We start from the raw sequence: 24,421 nt of genomic DNA, 5'->3' as shown, positions 1-24,421 counted from the left end.
TTCTCAGGAATGCCTTAATGTAAATATGAAAGTTCATTGAGGTATTTCAGATGTTATCTCGCATTCTTTAAAAAAAAATAATGTTTTACCATCAAAAAGAGATATTCAAAACTCTGTAATATTCAATAATATAAAGGATTGTACGTATTAAAAGGTATTACTTTGTTTATGCTTGTTCCGTTTTATTACATTTATGAAGCATGTTATATCAATATGCTAGACTATATAAATAAATATAAACTTTATCAAAATTATTTGTATTACATTCTCTTGCGTTATATAATTAATAAACTGGCACGATTACGATAACTACGGCCCCCTATTTGAAAGGTTGTTTCGGAAATCATTTTTGAAGAGAAACATGAGAAAAATAGTAAAAAAATTTTTCGACCAATAGTTTTCGAGATATATTACTTTAAAGTATTGGACATGATAATAAAACGTTACAGAACGGACCCGATGACTTTGACCTTGACATATGTTGCGAAGATCACTGTCACGAGTATCTTCCATGTGTAGCTTGAAGCCCCCCTTTCCTGCACCTTTACCCCGAGAAAAACTAACCTAACTCAACCCATCTTCCATCTACGTTATATAACCTAAACCAAATTTTCCTTTCGAATCTAACCCAATCCATCTCTTATACACTTAAGAATTATAGGGTGGACCTTGCTTCGCGTTGTAAAATATATGCGTGAACACAGTGGGTTCTGCCCCCCCCCCCCCCCTCTTCGGTGGGATCCAACTTTCAAAAGTTATACCCTAATCCAAACCTATTTCTGATATAAAACTGAAATTTGGTTTGGGTTAGATTATATTTTCCAGAAGTAGAATACTCCATAAAGGGGGAAGGGGGCGGAAGCCACTGCGTCCACGCATACACTTTTCCATCCACGCAACAATTGTGGGATGGACTTTGCTTCGCGTTGTAAAGTATATGCATGGACACAATGTTTTGTCCCCCCCCCCCCTTCGAGTAGGCACCAGTACTGGAAGATATAATCTAACCCAAGCCCATATTCCAGGGTGAATTATTACTAATAAAAATGCATCTCTCGGACATAGATTAGATTTTCGCGTTTGGCTGGATTTTTGCGTTTTTTTTCGATTTGCGAAACCGACCGCCATTTTTAAGTTTCATATTCGTGTTTAGGAAGCAAAAATACATAAGAATTGGGTATTTTTATCCATTATTTCATATAGGTGGGTTTTCTGTAGGTTTACCGACATTTATTACAAGAAAACAATTTTAATCATTTTTCAACGAGATGCTATATTTCTTTAAAATATTCGATCAGCAAATGAATAACAAGATATATATTTTATATAAACATATAAATAATAATATAATTTCGTGATGTTTTATATATTATAATTTAATCAAGATATATGATCTAAAATATTTTCTTGAAACACAATAGAAGTGCGTGTTGCAACATTGAAATATACTCTTTCATCATTGTATATCCTTTGATCTAATTAAATATTCAAAAGGCGTATATCCTATAAATCGTGATGCCACGTGTAACATGCTAATTTAAATTGAATGAATAATGTATTTTATATTACATTCTCTACTTCGAATCATATTTACTTTGATTTATTTAAATATTTAAAAAATATGTGCATCCGATAGACCTTGATACCACGTGTAACATGCTAATTTAAATGAATGAATAATCTATTTTATATTGCATTTTCTATTGCAAAAAATTAAGAATCAAGATTCTTAAAATTAATAGTTTTACTACACATATACACGATTGCTAAAATAAGGGACAAAATTTGATCAGTGATTAGGTATACATTATAGTAATGGAAAAAAAATGTTATTAAATATAAGTAAATCAATGATTAAATTATAGTCTAAAGTCTAAAAACAAAAGCCAAATAATATTAGTTATTATCACAAACCAAAACCAAATGTTTGAAGGCTTGCTTATAGCCAAAGTAACATCGGTGCCATTGGGCCTAAAATGTCTCTTCTCGGCATGTGCTTGTACTCGCGCGAATTGGCAGTTGTTTTAAAATTAATTTCTCTATAATTATTGTAAAACTCGCAGAATAGTACAGAATTTTCCTACTCGATCTATCCGAGTAGAAGTATATCCGATGTACCATAAGGTCTTGATAAGGTTTTCTTCGGGTCTACCCCAGTAGGTTTGGCCCGAATAGAGCATGAATGGAATCGAATAAACTTTTTTTTATTACTAGCTAACAAGGTCATTTTGGTCGAGATTTAATAAGGACCTTCTCAGGAATGCCTTAATGTAAATATGAAAGTTCATTGAGGTATTTCAGATGTTATCTCGCATTCTTTAAAAAAAAATAATGTTTTACCATCAAAAAGAGATATTCAAAACTCTGTAATATTCAATAATATAAAGGATTGTACGTATTAAAAGGTATTACTTTGTTTATGCTTGTTCCGTTTTATTACATTTATGAAACATGTTAAATCAATATGCATTGCTAGATTATATAAATATATATAAACTTTATCAAAATTATTTGTATTACATTCACTTGCGTTATATAATAAATAAACTTATACCTCATAATCACCTTATACCATATATAAGAATCTTATATACCATGATAAACTAGATTCCCGGTAAGATCCTCAGATCAATTCCCGATATGGGCATTGCGTTACCAAACATCTCAGATCCTGATCGCATGTAATCAGTTCTCAATCGGGGCCATATAATTATCTCCACTCGCGTTTAATTCGCATACGTTGATACGATTATTACCGCGCGTGCACACTCTGCATGTGTATGTATAAATAGATATATCTTTAAACTCGTTATATGTTTTTAAATTTTTACATTTTTATGATTTTTAAATCTTTTTCCTTAAAAATAATTAAAAAACGAGATATTTAATAAAAATATGATAATTTTGAAAAATGTGCAAAACTGTTAAAAGCTTTAAATGCAATAAAATTTGTTACCAAAAATATTATTTAATGAATAATTTAATATTTTCAACGCAAAAAAAAAATTATTGCATATTTTTTTTATGTTGTTATAATTGCGCATATGTTTTATAACTGCGCATAAATTTGAACAAGCAATGCATCCCGCATTTGAATATAATTTTCAAAATATATTAACTCGCACGTTTACTTTGTGATTGCGTAACCGCTGAACTTTAACACAATATGTAAAGTGAGTTGAATGTATAATTGTACTGATTTCCATCTGTTTTTTTCCCCGGAAGTGAATCTGTTATATAAGTAATCTGTTATATGAGTAATTATCACACACTTCATATCTGATTTTACAGATAGTATGGCATGTTTTGCTCTGTGGTATAAGTTATCATTATATTAGCCAAGTTTATAAAGTTCTGTTTTTAATAGAGTTACTGTTAGTTAAAAAAGAAAAAAAATTATTTGGAAATTGAACGTGGTGAGTATAAACTTTTCTGGTTTTTTTTTTCATAAATATATTTTTTTAATTTTTGAGTAAATTATCTCAAACATTATTTCTATATGTAACTGAATTATGTACATAATATAGTGCGCACAATCTGAGCAAACTTGAAATAAAGTTTATAGTTTTAACGATCTTCTTTTTGCTTTAAATATTCTAAATATCTGTTTTTATTCTGCTAATTTTTTTGTTGAAATCTGATTTTCTATATCTTGAAATTTGAAATTTGGTAATCTTTCTTGTTTTTTGATAATAATGCTACACTTTATGTATTTTAATAATTATTCTTACATAATAATGATACATTTGTATAGTCATAATTTGTTTTAGATTATATTTAGGTTATAAAATCAATAATTAATTAGCCAAGTACTTAGGAGTAATTCAATTTGGGTGGATTTGTAAATTGAAATAGTATTTGTCATAAAATCAATCTTGCATTTATAGAAATATTATAAATCCTCTGGAGAAAATTAAAATGCATTATATTTTTATTAAAAAATTACATTATTATGATTACCTATGTTTCCCTTCCAAATTAATGTTTTGTATAATATATAAAATAATACTATTATATATATTGCAGATTTTATTACAGATAGTAAATCATATAACTACTTAACTTTTACTGCAATAATTTCGATCACATCGAGCCCAATTTCAAATTTAAAAATTCCCCTTGCCAATCTGATCGATTTGTTTTGAAATTAATCATAAGCTTTATCAGATAGGCCCGGAACGAAAAGGATTAAAGTTAAAGTGACATATAGAAACTTGGCGTACCCGATCTGAAATAAAAATTTGCAAAAGATTATCAGAAATCATTATCAATATATTAATAAAAATATATGATTTATAATGCGACCTGGGCACGCCAAGTTTCTGTATGTCACTTTAACTTTAATCCTTTTCGTTCCGTTTTAGTATTTATTCTTTAATTTTTAGGGGTTTTATATTTTTTAGAGGCAAAATTATTTTTTGAGCTATTTTTTAATTTTTAAGGTTTTCTATTTTTTAGAGGAAAATTTTTTATAAGCTATTTTTCAAATTTTTTATTTAAAATAAAAATTTTTTTATAATCTGTTTTTTAGAAGTAAATAATTTTTCAAGCTTTTTGTTGCGTACGCAAGTTGAAATATTTTTTATGTACTTGGCGTATTTTTTTTTACCTTTTTAATGTTTTTTTTAGTGGGACGTCACTGCTTTTTGTAAAAATTTATATTTTCTCTAAAAAATATAAATTACCAAATTATACAGTATATACGTGGATGTGATTTTTTTAAAGATTTATTTAATAGAAATAAAATTTTTATGAAAGAAATTATATAAAGGGTAAATATTTTTACAAAGCTTATATATACCATAATGAATTGGAGCGGACGCAGTCACGAAGTGTCTTAATGCGCAATCTCTTATTGTCAATCATTTAACAGATTTTAAAACACGATATGATTATATTTTTACAGATATAGTTTTAATCCAGAAGTTAAACTGTATAGGTATTTTATAGGTATAATTTTAATATAGATGTTAAACTGTATACAAACTGTATAATCAATAATAATATATAAATGGTGTAAGTGAATAAATATCAAAATATAGAAAGCAATAGAAAGTAATTTTTTTATTACGAAGCATTATTTAATATGAATATACATTATTATTATCTCACACATATGTACACGCATCCGCATATGATCTTGTCTCTTAAAACATTCTGTACATTCAAGCGAATAATCGTACATGAGCAATGTGAACATCGTTTGAGGGACAAAATCACTTTGCGTGTGTGCGTGCGAGCATAGGTACGTGAGTTGTTTAAAGCTGAAAGAAATATCAATTCAGGTATACGATTATCTTTCCTCAGGATTGACTGCACCAATCTTATTCAAATTGGACGCAACCTTGCATCCACATTGTATAAGAAAAGTGCCGTTAGATTTTTGATTACGGCTTTCATTCCTGAAGATTTTTAATCGATTGTTTCTGAGACGTAAAATTCCGGATAAGTTATTTGATAAAACCGCGGCCCCTGTACATAGGCAAAACTATTGACAAGCCGGAAGAAATTTCTTTATATATTGAACTTGGCGTCGCGACGTTACCGCGTCGCTTGACAGTAACACTGAAATAAAATTCTGATATCTCTTTTCAGAATTACTTGACTTTGTGGAAAATGGAAACTAACAAGCGGTTCAATCCATATGTCAGCGTAGATGCTGAAGAAGAAATAGTTATCTCTGGCATTGCCGGACGATTTCCTAATTCTAATAACATAAAGGAATTTCAGGACAATCTTTTCAATAAAATCGATCTTGGTTCGAGCGATCATCAACGCTGGAACAACTGTAATAAAATTCTTTCTCAAAATTAGTTGGGGAAATCCACATATAAAATAAATAATTTACATAAATAAATAAAATTAAATATTTAAAATATGTCATTAAGTATATTTTAGTATAATTTATTATTCATGACTTAACAATATGATAATATATTTATCCAAATTATTTTAAATTTTAAGATATCTTCGAGATGCCTCCTCGAATAGGAAAAGTGAATAATATACAAAAATTTGACGCAGAATTTTTTAATATATCGGTCGAAGAAGCTCATGTGATTGATCCTGGATGCAGAATGTTACTTGAGCATACCTATGAAGCGATTATTGATGGGGGTATAAATCCAGTAGAATTACAGGGAACTAATACAAGCGTTATCACAGCAATAAATGTTTGTGATAATTATGCAGGATTAATATACAACAAACTTCAGGTATGTGGTTATTCTTTAAATTCATTGATTATTCTTTAAATAACTTAATATCAGAAATTGATAAAACAAACGCGTTCCTAAAAGTGTATAAATATATTAATACGTATACAAACATATTGCTAAATATGAGGAAAATATTTATCTAAAAATTGTTTCATAACACACATAATTGTTAATAGATTGCTGGATTACCTATTCTTGGATGCAATAAAGGCATGATAGCAAACAGAATTTCTTATTGGCTCGGCGTTACTGGACCATCGTATAATATCGATACTGCATGTAGCTCTAGTCATTTCGCTATGGTGGAAGCTTACAGAATGATTCGATCTGGCATTTGCGAAGCGGCTATTGTCGCTAGTTACAATTTGTGCGTTCATCCTAATACAGCTTACCAGTTTTTTCAATTGGGTATTTGAAAAATAATATTATTGTGTTCAGAGTTGTGTGTTGCGTTGTTAAATATAATAAATATTTATTGATACATTTATAAAAATAATAATATTTATATAATAATAATGTTTGTTAATTCATGTTTTGTTAAATGTAGCAGTTTTTGTTTTCGAATGATGCAATTAATTCGCTTATATATATCCACATTGAATTGTTCAAATACTTGGTATATTATTAGAGAAACGGGAAACAAAATTATATCTTTTATATTGATTGAAACAATGATTGAAACTTTTATATTGATTGAAACTATAAACATGAAATATTAATATTGTTTTAGGAGCTTTATCTAGTGATGGCTATTGTAAACCTTACGATGAAGAAGGCTCTGGTTACATGCGTAGTGACGCAGCTGTAGTAGTATACCTACAAAAGGCAAAGGATGCAAGAAGAATCTATGCGACATTTGTCTATGGTAAAACTAACTGCGATGGCTTTAAAAAAGAAGGAATTACCTTTCCATCACTTGAAAAGCAAAAAATATTATTGGAAGAATTTTACGAAGAATGTGATATTTCGCCTCTTGAATTATCTTACATGGAGGCTCATGCAACTGGTACTCTAGCCGGCGATCCTGTGGAACTTCGAGCCATCGATGAAGCTATATGCGCTAAAAGACAACTTCCTCTGTTATTGGGTTCAGTGAAGTCAAATATGGGACATTCAGAGCCAGCTAGCGGTCTTTGTCAAATTGCAAAGGTGAATTTACAACAAAATAGTGTTAATAACAACAGCAACAAGCTTAAAGTACAAACAATTAAATGGGAATACTGACAGATAAGAGCTAAGGCGCGGGTATTGGTGCGCAAACTCATTATTGTTAAGTTTTATTAACAAATGTGCATTAACAATGTAGTCGGACTGTTTTTGCTTCATCTTCAGCATAGATATAAATATGTAGAAATTAAATTGGAATTATATAACCCGACATATCCCACATTTGTGTTGTTGCAGTTAAATTCCAAATTAATAACCAGAATGGAAAGCTCACTAAAACCCGCGTAGAATCTGTACAAATTAGTGAACAATGTCCAAACGTCATATGTATATTATCGATTGTTTACAATATAATGACGACGAATGTTGGTACGGTCGGCACGATCACAATAACAACGGTCATAAAAATGGTCATAAACAAAAATCAAAAAGTAAATATGCCATAAGAGAAAGGCTAATGCGGCAAATTTACTTAATCTTTAAATTCAATTCAAACTTTAAAATCAAATTTAAATTTAAGTTTCCCGATCAATCAATTCTTGAATTTTTGGCAAGTTCTCCATTATAGAGGAAATATGTACAGATCACAAAAACAAATCATAAAACGAAGTAAATACGAAAAAATGGCGAGAAAATGGCAAATGCGAAATTAATTAATTTTAATTAAATTTTTAATTCTATCTAAATTTTTAGATCTAAATTTAAATTTAAATTTTCAAATCCATCACCTTTTTATATTTGGCAAAATAAGGTTAATACCACTACATAATATAATGCCACATGTAAACTTATGCAAGTATTTTTTTTTTTATTTAAATGCTATTTTTGGATAAAGGTTTTAATAGCGATGGAAACTGGTATAATGGCTCCTACTATACATCTTAAACATCCACGAAAAGATATGGCTGCTATCATTGAAGGAAGAATAAATGTAGTCACTGAACCGATAGAATGTAAGGGTGGTTATATCGGTATCAATTCCTTCGGATTTGGCGGTGCTAATTGCCACATATTACTGAAATCAAATCCAACAAATAAAGTCAATAATGAAGGAGACGACAATTTACCTAGACTCGTAGCTATATCTGGATGTACGGAAGAAGCAGTTAAAATTATATTAGAAGACGTAAGTATACATTACAATTTATGCAAATACTGAATAATGAACGTAAGGAATAAAAAAGGTATTATTATTAAATGAAAGAGAGAAAAGATTAAAGAGACTGCTTAAATTTATATAAAGTATTTAAAAAAATTATTGTTATAACTTAAATTACATTTAACTGAAGTATATTAATTATTTTAAATTATGATTCTAATAATGGGATCTAAATGTAAAAATCGAAGATAAATTCAAGTTTATTTTAAACCGGTAAAAGCGGAGAAAAGAGAAGAATATTATTAACAGATCTAAGGTATATTGCATCTGTTGAAGCAAACGCATTAATAGTTAACGTAGCCATTATTCAGTTTAAAAATAGAATAGTTGTGTGCAAATTTCAAAGATTTATAATTGAAAATAAGATATTTATGTATGTATATATATATATATATATATATATATATATATATATATATATATATATATATGTATCATGATTATAATATACACTGCTTAAAAAAATTATGGCATAGAAAATATTTGCCGAAAATTGACCAACTTTGACTATCGATCACTTCACGAAAAATTATCTGAAGAATAAATGATTTTTTTTAAAATGAAGCTTAACGTTTCTACTTTAAGAATGTATCTCTATTATTTGCTTGCGATGCATCCGGACTTCTGTAATCTGAAGGCATGTTTGGCATACTGAAAATTGCAAAGTTTGACGGAATACACGGATGTGAAAAATTTTTTAGCAAGACTTTATTCAATAATAACTCTTTTATTAAGCGTTATAGGAAAAAATGGTACAAGACTTTTCTGCTTAGTTTACTGCGCTTAGTTTACTTAGTACTGAGTTTACTACCCGCTCACAAATGTTGGCACAATCTTTATCAGACATCCTGTATAAATATATAAACTTTTTTTAAATTAACTTTAAAAGTAATCTGAAAGCTACTTGATAGCGCCGCGACCCTTGTAAATAGGCAAAACTGATGTCAAGCCGGAAAGAATTTTTTATGTACTTGGCGTCGTGACGCTACCGCGTCGCTTGATTAAGATATAAAATAATTATGGTATACTTACGATTAGTAACGATATCTCTACAGGTACAGAACCGGCCAATAGATGTAGAATACATCTCTTTGCTACATCATATTCATAGTGACAATATAAAAGGACATTTCTACAGGGGATATATGATTGCTGGATCTAACGTATCCGATAACGCAAAAATTGAAATGAAACGCAACGTATGTACGAGAAGACCGATTTGTTTCATATTTTCTGGAATTGGATTTCAGTGTCTTAACATGGGTAAATAAATCACAAAAATATCACATTACAATGGAATATTCAACAATTATTAATATGCAATATGTTTGCTCGCATTTTTGGAACATTTAACAATTTTTAATTTACACATATATTAACATTCTTAAGTATTTGTTAAAACATGAAACAAAGTTAACAAGTATATAATATCTCTCTAGTTTGCAAATTTTGTAATTTTATAAGTTACATTTATTAAGTATGATAACTAAATTTTGATTAAACTAAACTGAAATAGTAATAATACTGTAGGAAAAATTTGTAAAATAAAGATAAACAATTTTCCAGAGATTTTATATATATATGTTTAAATCAATTAGATAAAATTATTATTTAAGACAATGTATTACACAACATAAAATAATGTAATTATATACGAATATTTTTTAAAAATATTGGTAGGTCGAGCTTTAATGAAGTTTCCAGCATTCATTAAAGCAGTCCAGAATTGCGATAGAATTTTGAGACCTCACGGTATATCGGTGACAGATATTCTAACAAATAAAGACAAAGATATTGTCGATAACATCGTCAATTTATTTGTAGGCCTTATTGGATTACAGGTATAAACGTATATTTATAAATAAAATATATCGTCTATATATGCTGCAACATTTTTTTGTATTGTCTAATTCTCTAATTTTTTACAAAGTGTTTTATATTTAAAGATTAAGATCTTATAAAAAACTGAAATTATTTATAATATATATAACTAAAATCAGAAAGAGAATCTCTGAAGGAGAGACATCTCTCAAGTAGAGACATTTCTCAAAGAGAGATTATTACATGTATATAATAATATTCAGAATTCTAAATTTATAATATTTTATAATATTATTCAACAGAAAAGTATATTAGAAAGTTGTAATAAAAATTATACGTATTGCAGATCGGAATAGTTGATCTTTTAACAAGCATTGGTATCACTCCTGATATTATAATAGGTCATTCTATTGGCGAGTTGATTTGTGGATATGCCGATGGATGTTTGACGGCCGAAGAAACGATCATGTTGGCATATTATATCGGCTTAGCATTTCTTAACTCAAAAATAATAGATGGCTTAATGGCTGAAATTAATGTCGATTTCAAAATTATGAAAAATATCTGTCCATCGGATATAGATATAGCTTGTTACAATAATTCACGTAATTTTATCGTGAGTGGACCAACGACCTCTGTAAGAACATTCCTCGCTATGTTACAGGTTTGTAAAAACGCTTAAATAGTATTAAATAATCTATCTATACACGGAAAAAGAATGTTCGCTACCATAGCTAATCATGGTTTGCTAAATAAATTTCTAAACTCTAGCAAAATGATTTGCTACTGTACCTAATAAATAGGTATCACAACTAATATGCACCTAATAAGTAGGTGTCACAGCTAAAATGCTCGCTGTCCATATATTACGTCTGAAATGTAGTTACCACGTGCAGTTTTTAGCTGCGTCAACTAATTTTTTTCCGTGTATGCTTATAATTATATGTTTAATTTCAAATAAATGATAAAATTTATTCCTATTCAGAATGACAATATTCCTGTAAAAGAAATTTCTTTCGGACGTATACCTTTTCATAGTCGTTATGTCGAACCCGCAAGAGTTAAACTTTTGGAATACTTGAATCAAATACTGCCACAACAAGCGTCTCCAAGCGCAAAGTGGTTGAGTGTGTCGAATGAGTATTATGAATGGTTCGGCGCATTTCCAAAGTCAAGTGTAGCCGAATATTATGCAAACTATTTGCTAGCACCGGTATTATTTTCAGAAACTCTGCGCTTTATTCCAAACGACGCAGTGACGATTGAGATAGCGCCGCACGACATTTTGCAATACATTCTTAATGATTCCTTAGAGACAACAGTGACAAATGTCGCCTTATACAAATTCTCTCACAAACCAAATATTGAAATATTTTTATACGGAATTGGTAAACTTTATAATGCAGGATTGCAGCCGCAAATCGCAAATTTATATCCGGAAGTTAAGTTGCCTGTAAGTCGTGGCACACCGATGATTTCACACCTTATAAGGTAAATTCTACTTAATATAACACAAGATTTTTCAGTCATATTTGCTATATAAAAATAGTGAAATTTTAAAAGGCAAAAAATTAAATTATATTCTTTTTAACGACGGTAAAAAAAACGCGAACTAATATTTTATATATTTTTTGATTAATGATAATTATTGTAGATGGAATCATTCCAAAGATTGGTATACGTACCGTTATGTCGGACAAAGAACAATTGACAAAGGAGAAGTAATTGCTACTATTAATGTAGAGGAAGATTTTATATATATGACTGGACATGTTATTAATGGAAAAAATTTATTACCGGCTACAGGATATCTTTTACTTATATGGCAAATGATAGGCTGGTTAAAAAAACAAAATTATCTCGAAATTCCAATTATATTTGAAGACGTCAATTTTTTACACTCGACAATATTATCAAAACAAAGTCCAGTCGATTTAACTCTTATGATCCAGAAGGGTAAATTGTACAATTAAATTAATCTTGCAAATAAGAAATATACAAGGAAATAAAAAGTTTTTGCATCAAATACAAATGAGAGATAAGATTGTATAAAATATAAATTGAAATAAGATTTGTATCCAATAAATAAGAGCAATCTGTCAATAGTGTGACAGCATATTTGAACTGGAAATGCAATATTAGCACTAACTGCGTTTACAAAAAATTGATATCGATATTTTTACAGGTAGTGGCAAATTCGAGATAATCGAAGGAAGCAATGGTGTCGTTACTGGAACAGTACGAATTCCAATTAATATCGAAGACGAGAAAATATGTACTACATTTATTGATCGAAATGATAATGATGAAGAGAAGATGAGTACGAAAGATATCTATAAAGAATTGAAGCTTCGAGGTTATCAATATACTGGCGAATTTCGTGGATTAAAAAGCGCGTCAATCAGGGGAAAAAATGGTCATATTGTTTGGACTGACAACTGGGTAACATTTATTGACAACATGTTACAGATGATGATTTTAGGACTGGATTCGAGAAGTCTCTTCGTACCAACAAGAATTCGTAAAGTAGTAATCGACCCAGAATCTCATATGAAAAAAATTGAGAAGCTTCCAAATGAAGAAAATCGTATGTTTACAGTAATATAAATAAGCACAATATTTAGCCCAATATAATTTTTCAAAAAATATATGTATAAATTCGCGCTATTGTGTCATATTGCAGAAATCCTTGTACAAAATTATAAGCATTTAGATGCTTTGATATCCGGAGGAATTGAAGTAAGCGGCGTCGTGGCTACAGCTATATCTCGCCAACAAAGAGCGATTCATCCTATTCTTGAAGAATACAAGTTTGTTGCTCATCGGGATCTAGATGTAATGTCTTTAGAGGATATAACAAGAATGTCGGTGCATATTGCACTCGAGTGTTACAATATGATAAATGTAAAAATCATCGAATTTGTGGAGAATAGCGATCAAGTGATGCCGGAGGATTTAAATTGTTTATTTGTGAATAAAGTTCTAGATGATTTACCGCAAATTCAATCCGATATAAAACTGGTAGCAACACACGAGCGGTTCAAAGATATCGCTTTGCCTGATAATATTTCCACAATAGAATTCGATAAACTGACGCAAAATGAAAATTGTTTGATGATTCTAGGTTTCGGAATTTTAACAAAAAATAAAAACAAATTATATGAACAATTATTATCTGTCATGATGCCAAAGGGATTTCTTCTAACATTCGAAGAATTGAATGCTATTTACGACTACTCATGTCTTGATAAGTATGGGTTAAAAGTAATTTTGGAGAAACGCACCAACGATAAGACAATTATATTATTAAGGAAAATACGCGATATTAATAAGAGGAATCTACAGATTGTGCATGTAAACAATTATGAATTCTCATGGATAGACAGACTTAAATCATTCATGGACAGGGCAAATGAAACTACGAGAATTATAGTCGTCGCAGAAGGAGACTTCGAATGCGGACTAATCGGTCTTGTAAATTGTTTGCGAAAAGAACCGGGCGGTAAAATGATTAGAGGTGTATTCATTCAAGATAGAGATGCGCCTACTTTTTCATTGCGAGAATCGTTGTACATAAGGCAACTACAGCTGGATTTACCCATCAATGTTATACGTTCTGGTAGCATTTGGGGTTCTTACAGGCATTTTCCATTACCATTACTACAACCAAAACTCGTACAGAGTGCTTATGTTTCTCAAATGGTACGTCAGAAAGATTCAGTACATAAGAAAAATTGCAATAATGCTTTGTGATATTTTTATTTATAATGATTGAGTAATGATTTAATGTAATATTAATAGGATTAAAATAATGGTTATATTTATTTATTTTAGGTGCGAGGTAATCTCAGCACTTTTTGTTGGGTGCAAAACAGAATATCTTTGGTCAACAATGACGAAGAAAATCTGATAAGAATAGTCTATGCGTCTATCAATTTTAGAGATATCATGATAGCTAGTGGTAGGCTCGTTTCGACTTCTGTCGCCTCTTTCGAACGAAATAATAGCAATTTAATCGGAATGGAATTTGTTGGTTTTAATAAAAATGGACAAAGAATAATGGGATTGTGTTCAAATGGGTAAGATAGTCACACGCACAGATGTCAATTTCATATTTTTTATAAATAAACTGTTTAACATATTTTTGTTTATTTAAATTAAAAAAACTATTGATGAAGTAAAAAGAAATTGAAAAAATTGTTATATTTTGCAAGTTTCTTTGTATTACTTTACTACAATACATACAGAATGTTTAAGATAAAAAAGATTTTTTTAATGAAATTTTAATATAATAAATAATAGAAATGACTATTTTTAGTGGATTCGCAAATATTTGTAAAGCTGATAAATATCTCAGTTGGATCATACCTGATGAATGGACGATGGAAGACGCCGCCACGGTTCCTTGCGTATATAGCACATGCTATTATGCTTTGTATTTGAGAGGTAAAATGAAGAAAGGCGACAAAGTGTTAATTCATTCTGGTACGGGAGGCGTTGGTCAAGCAGCAATTCACCTTGCACTTTACGAAGGTTGCGAAGTGTTTACAACGGTTGGGAATATGGAGAAACGACACTTTATAAGAGAAACATTTCCCTCTATTTCCGAGGATCGTATCGGAAACTCTCGAGACACGAGTTTTGAACAAATGATTATCCAGAAGACGGAGGGTCGCGGAGTAGATATCGTATTGAATTCTTTAGCTGAAGAAAAACTACAAGCATCCATCCGTTGCTTAGCAAAAGGTGGTCGTTTCCTCGAAATTGGAAAGTTTGATATGGTTTCCAATAATCCTTTAGAAATATTTGCATTCTCAAAAGGCATTAGTTTCCACAGTATAATATTGGACAATTCTTTTTGTGCCGGACCAGAAAGTAAGATGATATTGTCGAATAAACTAGTAGAAGGTTTAAAGCAAGGAGCTATCAAACCATTGTGCAGAAAAGTCTTTGAAAGAGATGAATTAGAAGCTGCGTTTAGATATATGGCTGCTGGAAAGCATATTGGCAAGGTATGATCAGTAACTAGAGTTGAAATATTAAATTCTCAAAAATAATAAAGACAGTTTTTATTAATATTTAATATGAAAAACAACATACAGAGAACAAAAACTGTCTACCCTTTTTTGAGAATTTACAAAAAAAAACGAACATACATTTAAGGATACATATCCTAATAAATTAGTATTATTTGCAGATAATGATAAAAATTCATAAAGAAGATGAACTCTTGGATGCACCTATACTCGCACATCCCCGATACTACTGCCTGGAACATAAATGCTATATCGTTTTAGGTGGTCTAGGTGGTTTTGGTCTAGAATTAATTGATTGGTTGATTTTACGTGGTGCAAAAAATCTTGTAGTGTCATCGCAAACTGGAATAAGGAACGGGTATCAGCGATCAAGAGTAACATTATGGCAATCTTACGGTATAAATGTACAAATCGTTACAGCTATTGATACTTCGAGATATAAAGACTGCGAATCTATATTAAAATTTGCCGAAGAACAAGGTCCTGTGGATGCTATATTCAATCTCGCAGTAGTGTTGAAAGATGGCATATTCAAGAATCAGTCCCCGCAAACATTCGAAGAGTCTTTCGTGTCAAAGGCATGGACGACGAAAAAGATGGACGAATTATCGAGAACAATATGCACTCAGCTTCAACATTTCGTCGTTTTTTCTTCCGTTTCATGCGGAAGAGGCAACGCAGGCCAAACAAATTACGGAATGGCAAATTCCGTAATGGAAAGAATTTGTGAAAGAAGAATGAAGGAAGGTTTACATAGTTTGGCTATACAGTGGGGTGCAATTGGTGAAGTTGGGCTTGTCGCAGATATGCAAGAAAATGACGAAGAACTTGTTATTGGAGGTACATTGCAACAAACAATATCTTCTTGTTTGGACACATTAGAAATATTTTTACTACAAGATCGGCCAATTGTAAGCAGCATGGTTGTTGCTGAGAAAAAAAATTCTAACCAAGCAATGAATCCACTTGAAGCGGTTGCAAATATTATGGGTGAGTTTGTAAACAACTGTAATATAAAAAATTTGTGACAAAACATTTATAGAAAGAAAATTTTTATTCTATAATGTTATAAAAAATATATTATATTGATATAACAAAGTGCATTAAAGAATATACAAGAAATGTAAGCTTCAAAAGTTGTTAAGGTAAAATAATGTTTGATTAAAATTATATCAAAATATATAATTTTCAAAATAGGATTGAAAAATATAAACATAGTTGCGCCAAACGTATTACTGGCTGAGCTAGGCATGGATTCAATGATGGCTGTAGAAATTAAACAGACATTGGAGAGAGAATTTGATATTTTATTGACAGAACAAGATATTCGAAATCTCACTTTCGCTGGACTTAAAAAAATGACAAATGCAATCGAACAAGGAAAAACGTATGATGCTATTGAAACCGCAACAAATAATTTAGTCGGTTTCGAAATATTGACACGAAAACTTAAGGATTCTGATTTGAGTTCAGATATTTATGTAGAACTAGATACAAAAAGGGACGTTGCTGAAAACATAATATTTCTTATACCAGGACTCGACGGATCTGCAAGCATATATAAATTGATAGAATCGGAAATTAAATCTTTGGCGATATGTTTGCAACACGGTGCACTTAATATGCCGGACGTTACTTCTTCAATAATAAAATCAGCAGGATATCTTTTGCCGGTACGAAATTATAAAATAGTCTATTTAAGATAGTTATTTAAATTGCTGTGTATTTAAACAACTATATTTGATTATACACACGCTCTCACTCGTTTTTTATATACTATCTTATATATGCTTATGTTTATTTTTTTAGTACATAATGGAGAAAATGGAAGATCGAAAAGAATTTTTAATAGTGGGTTATTCATTTGGATCCTTAATTGCTATTGAGTTAGCAAGATTATTAGAAGCTAAGAATTTCGTTGGACGGTTATTACTTATAGATGGAGCTCCTGATTGGTTAAAATTTTTGATTGAATTTCATAATTATGCTTCACAACAAGAACTACAAAATGCCATTCTACTTAATTTCATGAAAATGTATCTCGAATCTGACAATGAAATGGTAAGTCAATTATTGAGACCAAATTATGATTTTTTACTACAAAAGCGGTTTACGTAATAGTGTTTATATACGATTAATACTGTATATGTGAAAATGTATAGAAAATTATTTATTAAAATATTTAAATATTCTGAATGCCTTATGCACTTTTATATGATAAAATATCTTTTACCTTATATAAGGTAATATCTTATTTACATATAATACAAATTATAGAAGCTTTGAAGGACTCGTTTAAATGGTTTTCAATGAGTAAGAAAGAATGATAATAATGATAGTATATAAGAATTATATAATATTTATATTGATTGAAATATAATGTTTATTTTTTGAGCACATGTGTAAAATGGATATCGAATTGAAACAATAATCCTTGACTACAAATTATGGCTAATAATTAAAAGATAAAATAATTTGACTTACGTTGTTCAAAAATACAGAAAAAGTAATTAAGTAATAAGAATATGAACATGTAGTTTGTCCGAAATGTGAAAATATAGTCTCAATTTTAAGTGTAGATTATCATTTTATTAGTATTTATATAAAATACAATATTTATATTATTTACAGTCTGCGTTAGAGTTGAATAAGTGCAGTATATGGGAGGAAAAATTACAACTATTTACTGCTCTTTTCTCGGAGAAGATCAATGTATTAAGTGTTGAAAATCAAAAATTCTTATGTACAACAGTTTACGATCATCTATTGGCTATACAAGATTATGATATATCTTTGTTGCCACCTTTAAAATCATCTATAATACTGTTAAAACCTACACTTAGGCCTATCACTTTTCCTGAAGAGGATTATGGTTTACATAAGGTAAAGTTTTGATTAAAGAGTACACAAACACATTTCATCATTTTTAAGATATTTTTTACAAGAGAAATTATTTTTAGGTTACTGAAGGTGCAGTGAAAATACATTACGTACAAGGTTCTCATATGACAATGATGGACACAGTGGCACCATTTATTAACGAAGAATTCTAAAATAAATAGCTTTGTATCAATATTAAATTATCACTTAAAGAATATTATTGGAAGAATTATATAATCAAATATGTTTCTATTAAAAAAGTATATAATATTTGTAGAAATGTGAATACGTGTAAAAGTATTTGACAAAATAAAAGTTAGATCTATATATATTTGTTTATATGAGTATGCTGTTTGTTCGATAATAACTGTACCACGGGTACCACTGTACAGCGGGTTTGAGGACGAGTAGGGAAGTTTTCTATCATTTTGCCATAATTAATGAGAAATTAATTTTAAAAAATTGACTAATCAGTGCGAGTATAAGTTTGCTAAGTTTTAGCAATCATCGGCGCACGGATTAAAATTAATATTAATCGGAAGATAAATCGTTAAAAGATCCAATCAATATTTATTAACTTTCGTCCCAGTAATGGAGGAGTTGGCCATTTTATCAACAGCAGTGATGCGGTTGAATATATCATGACGATTGAGAGATCTGGTTGTACGGTTTTTGCGGTTAATCGATTAACAAGGGAATTTCGCAAACTCGGAAATTCTGATTTTGCTGAAACTTTACAGACATGTAGGGGGGTCAATAGATAAATTTAGAAATTTGTGGTTGCTACCCAAAAACTGTTCTAATAGGTGAAAGCATCCCTTATATATAGAGCGGCTGTTTGCTTTTTCGATATATCTCAAAAACTATTTGAGATATCAAAAAGTGTTTTACACAAAAGTTTTATGGTAACAACAGCTCTATTCAAGTGCATTAATAAACATTTGAAAAAATAATTTTTTTTTAAAGATTTCTAAAAAAAATTTTGTTTCAAATTATTTTTTTCAAATTTTTATTTATGTGGTTAAATAGAATCGTTTTTACCATAAAACTTTTGTGTAAACCATTTTTTGATATCTCAAATAGTTTTCGAAATATATCGAAAAAGGCAAAAAGCCGCTTTTCTTTTACCCCTTAGAACCGTTCTGTACATTTCTGTACCGTTCTATAGATGCCTGTATAGTTTCATCAAAGACAGAATTTTCGAGTTCGCGAGATTTCTATGTAAAAATTTGCGATATCTATTTTCCGGTTAATTTTAATTTTAATTGCGTTGATGATGATTAAAAAATTAGCCGAAACGTCCGCTCTACGCTTATTAATATTACATTAAGTTGTTTTTACAATAAACTTTTATGCACCCCTAATACTGCGCTGAGCTCTTATTGCTATTATAATCCATTAATTGATTTTTATATTAAGATTCTTATTCTTATAATTAATAAAGAAATGTGGTTATACACTTTTCTTCTGAACAGCATTTCTGGATAATTCAATCAGGTAATCAGTTTACATTACTTTTTATATATTATATCCAAATAGTATTATATGTATATGTGCAGTTTTACAAAATAACAAAATCCATTGGGAAGCAGCAACAACTATATGAAGGATTTTTTTTTTAAAATATTCACATCTTACTAACCAATAATATAGGATAGCATGTCCTAGTCTCTAATACAAAATGCAGTCATTGTTTTACAGAATTTTAATTTTGTTAGTTTGCTAGTTTTCTGTTTTTATTTTAAACATAATTACGATGTTGTAAGCTACTAAAAATTTTTTTTTCTATTTTCTGAAACATACTTGTGTATATTCATTACTTGAAAATTAATTTTTCCGATTCAAAAAAATCATTCTAAGAATATAATATAGTACATCAATATATTTTATCCAGAATGTGTTAAAATTATATACGTCGTATGAGTTCGTATAATGTATTTTTTCCAAAAATAAATTATACGTGCTTATACGATTCTATGGGATACATACTACATTGCGAAGAAAATTTTTTGACGCAAATTTTAAGATCAATGTAATGTTTTTTTTTTTTTTTTTTGATGGTATCATGTAGTTTTTTCTGTTTAATTTTGTAGCATATTCTGAGTAATATATTTTTTAAAATTGAAATATCTATTTTTATGTGAAGGATACACACAAGAGTATTTCAATTATGTGGAAAATCTAGCAGATAAAAGCCAAGGCGCGGACATTAGTGCGCCAACTAGTTATTGTTAAATTTTATTAACAAATGTGCATTAAAAGTATATACTTTGGACCGTTTTTTGATCCATCTTCAGCATAGATATGTAAGGATTACGTTGGAATTTTAAAATTTGTCCTAAACCATATTTGTTATTATAAACAAAATCAAATTTCAAATTAGAATTAATCAGAAAGAAAAGCTACATGTCATCGCTACATGTATATCTGTCGGTGGTTTATAATGTAATGATGACCCATGTTGATCGGTCGATACGGTCACATAAACAACGATCATAAAGATGATCATAAAAAAAAGATTTAAAAAATCAAAAATTGTGAGAGAAATACTAATGCGGCAAGTTTGGTTAATCTTTATATCCAATTCAAGCTTTGAAATCAAATTAAAATTTAAGTTTCCTAATAAAACAATATTTGAGTTTTTTGGCAAGTTCTCCATTATAGAGGAAACACGTACAAGTCACAAAAACAAGCCATAAAACGAAGTAAAACCAAAAACGGCGGGAAAAAAGAAAATGAAATAAGTTTAATTAATTTCTAAAATTCAATCCATATTTTTAAATTTTAATTTTAATTTTAATTTTCAAATCCATCAATTTTTAAATTTTGCCAAGTTTTCCACTACAGTAGAGATACGTACAGATCACAAAAACAAGACATAAAAACGAAAACAATGGGAACAAGGCAAATGTGATAAATTTAATTAATTTTGAAAACTAAATCTAAATTTTTAAAATTAAATTTGAACTTAAAATTTTGAAATCGGTTAATTTTTTGACAAGTTCTCCACTATTGTCATAAATGCATGGTGTAAATATTTTATATCATCCTGCTGGCCATTCTTTTGCCGCTTAATAAACAGCATTTCGGTCACAAACTTTTTATCGAGCCAAGTTTCAATTTCTAAAATTTCGACTACATTTGAGTGGAATTCAGACTTGAGAATTGGCCTCAAGTCTGTAGTTCGTAATGACCGAGAGCTGTGATTGATGTGTTTCTACGTATGTGATTTCGACGTTCGGAAATCCTTTTTCGTAGCTGTCTACAAGTTTGTTCGACATAAGATGCGTCGTAATCTTTGCACAAAATTTTGTCACATTAAGTTGTTGTATGTGCTCAATCCTTAAGGATTATTAAAGATTATTAAGGATAATATAATACATATATATATATATATATATATATATATATATATATATATATATATATATATATGTATTATATTGTACATTACGGGGGGCAACAGTTCTGGAAGATATAACCTAACCCAAACCTATATTCCAGGTATGAATTATTACCAATAAAAATGCATTCCTCGGACATAGATTGGATTTTCGCGTTTGGTTGGATTTTTGTGTTTTTCATCGAATTGCGAGTCCGACCGTCATTTTTAAATTTCATATTCGTGTTCAGGAGGCAAAAATACATAAGAAATGGGTATTCTTATCCATTATTTCATATGGATGAGTTTTCCATAGGTTTACCGACATTTATTACAAGAAAACAATTTTAACCATTTTTCAACGACATGCTATATTTCTTTAAAACGATTCGATCAGCAAATGCAATAATAAGATATATATTTTATATATGTACATATAAATAATAATATAATTTCGTGATGGTTTAAAATTTATAATAGTTTTACATATTATAATTTAATCAAGATATATGATCTAAAATATTTTCTTGAAACACAATAGAAGTGCGTGTTGCAACATTGAAATATACTCTTTCATCATTGTATCTCCTTTGATCTAATTAAATATTCAAAAGGCGTATATCCTATAAATCGTGATGCCACGTGTAACATGCTAATTTAAATTGAATGAATAATGTATTTTATATTACATTCTCTACTTCGAATCATATTTACTTTGATTTATTTAAATATTTAAAAAATATGTGCATCCGATAGACCTTGATACCACGTGTAACATGCTAATTTAAATGAATGAATAATCTATTTTATATTGCATTTTCTATTGCAAAAAATTAAGAATCAAGATTCTTAAAATTAATAGTTTTACTACACATATACACGATAGCTAAAATAAGGGACAAAATTTGATCAGTGATTAGGTATGTATTATAGTAATGGAAAAAAAATGTTATTAAATATAAGTAAATCAATGATTAAATTATAGTCTAAAGTCTAACAACAAAAGCCAAATAATATTGGTTATTATGACCGACCAAAACCAAATGTTTTAAGGCTTGCTTATAGCCAAAGTAACATCGGTGCAATTGGGCCTAAAATGTCTCTTCTCGGCATGTGCTTGTACTCGCGCGAATTGGCAGTTGTTTTAAAATTACTTTCTCTATAATTATTGCAAAACTCGCAGAATAGTACAGAATTTTCCTACTCGATCTATCCGAGTAGAAGTATATCCGATGTACCATAAGGTCTTGATAAGGTTTTCTTCGGGTCTACCCCAGTAGATTTGGCCCGAATAGAGCATGAATGGAATCGAATAAACTTTTTTTTTATTACCAGCTAACAAGGTCATTTTGGTCGGGATTTAATAAGGATCTTCTCAGGAATGCCTTAATGTAAATATGAAAGTTTATTGAGGTATTTCAGATGTTATCTCGCATTCTTTTAAAAAAAATAATGTTTTACCATCAAAAAGAGATATTCAAAACTTTGTAATATTCAATAATATAAAGGATTGTACGTATTAAAAGGTATTACTTTGTTTATGCTTGTTCCGTTTTATTACATTTACGAAGCATGTTATATCAATATGCTAGACTATATAAATAAATATAAACTTTATCAAAATTATTTGTATTACATTCTCTTGCGTTATATAATTAATAAACTGGCACGATTACGATAACTACGGCCCCCTATTTGAAAGGTTGTTTCGGAAATCATTTTTGAAGAGAAACATGAGAAAAATAGTAAAAAAATTTTTCGACCAATAATTTTCGAGATATATTATTTTAAAGTATTGGACATGATAATAAAACGTTACAGAACGGACCCAATGACTTTAACCTTGACATATGTTGCGAAGATCACTGTCGCGAGTATCTTCCATGTGTAGCTTGAAGCCCCCCTTTCCTGCACCTTTACCCAGAGAAAAACTAACCTAACTCAACCCATCTTCCATCTACGTTATATAACCTAAACCAAATTTTCCTTTCGAATCTAACCCAATCCATCTCTTATCCACTTAAGAATTATAGGGTGGACCTCGCTTCGCGTTGTAAAATATATGCGTGAACACAGTGGGTTCTGCCTCCCCCCCCCAACTTCCTCTTCGGTGGGGCCCAACTTTCAAAAGTTATACCCTAATCCAAACCTATTTCTGATAAAAAACTGAAATTTGGTTTGAGTTAGGTTATATTTTCCAGAAGTAGAATCCTCCGTAAAGGGGGAAGGGGGCGGAAGCCACTGCGTCCACGCATACACTTTTCCATCCACGCAACAATTGTGGGATGGACTTTGCTTCGCGTTGTAAAGTATATGCATGGACACAATGGTTTATTAAACCCCCTTCGAGTGGGCACCAGTTCTGGAAGATATAACCTAACCCAAGCCCATATTCCAGGGGTGAATTATTACTAATAAAAATGCATCCCACGGACATAGATTAAATTTTCGCGTTTGGTTGGATTTTTGCGTTTTTCTTCGATTTGCGAAACCGACCGCCATTTTTAAGTTTCATATTCGTGTTCAGGAAGCAAAAATACATAAGAATTGGGTATTTTTATCCATTATTTCATATATGTGGGTTTTCTGTAGGTTTACCGACATTTATTACAAGAAAACAATTTTAACCATTTTTCAACGAGATGCTATATTTCTTTAAAACGATTCGATCAGCAAATGAATAATAAGATATATATTTTATATGAACATATAAATAATAATATAATTTCGTGATGTTTTACATATTATACTTTAATCA

At 29.8% G+C, this 24,421-nt stretch overlaps 1 protein-coding gene across 1 annotated transcript; it reads left to right on the top strand.

The window, feature by feature from the left end:
- The first annotated feature begins 3,310 nt into the window (after positions 1-3,310).
- LOC138934910 (fatty acid synthase-like) lies at positions 3,311-18,454 on the top strand. The gene is made up of 20 exons (XM_070299061.1): positions 3,311-3,416; positions 5,596-5,788; positions 5,965-6,215; positions 6,395-6,626; positions 6,949-7,367; positions 8,221-8,511; positions 9,600-9,807; positions 10,225-10,385; positions 10,712-11,029; positions 11,351-11,856; positions 12,020-12,321; positions 12,551-12,952; positions 13,049-14,067; positions 14,200-14,444; positions 14,684-15,377; positions 15,563-16,391; positions 16,599-17,074; positions 17,211-17,462; positions 18,033-18,284; positions 18,362-18,454. The coding sequence occupies exons 2-20, from the start codon at positions 5,617-5,619 to the stop codon at positions 18,452-18,454; spliced, it is 7,122 nt and encodes a 2,373-aa protein (XP_070155162.1). The 5' UTR covers positions 3,311-3,416; positions 5,596-5,616.
- The last annotated feature ends 5,967 nt before the right edge of the window (positions 18,455-24,421 follow it).

This window comes from Polyergus mexicanus, unplaced genomic scaffold (assembly GCF_030449975.1).
Source record: "Polyergus mexicanus isolate NDT 795.1 unplaced genomic scaffold, iyPolMexi1.0 SCAF_7, whole genome shotgun sequence".
NCBI lineage: Eukaryota > Metazoa > Arthropoda > Insecta > Hymenoptera > Formicidae > Polyergus > Polyergus mexicanus.
This window is presented reverse-complemented; position numbering and strand designations above follow the sequence as displayed.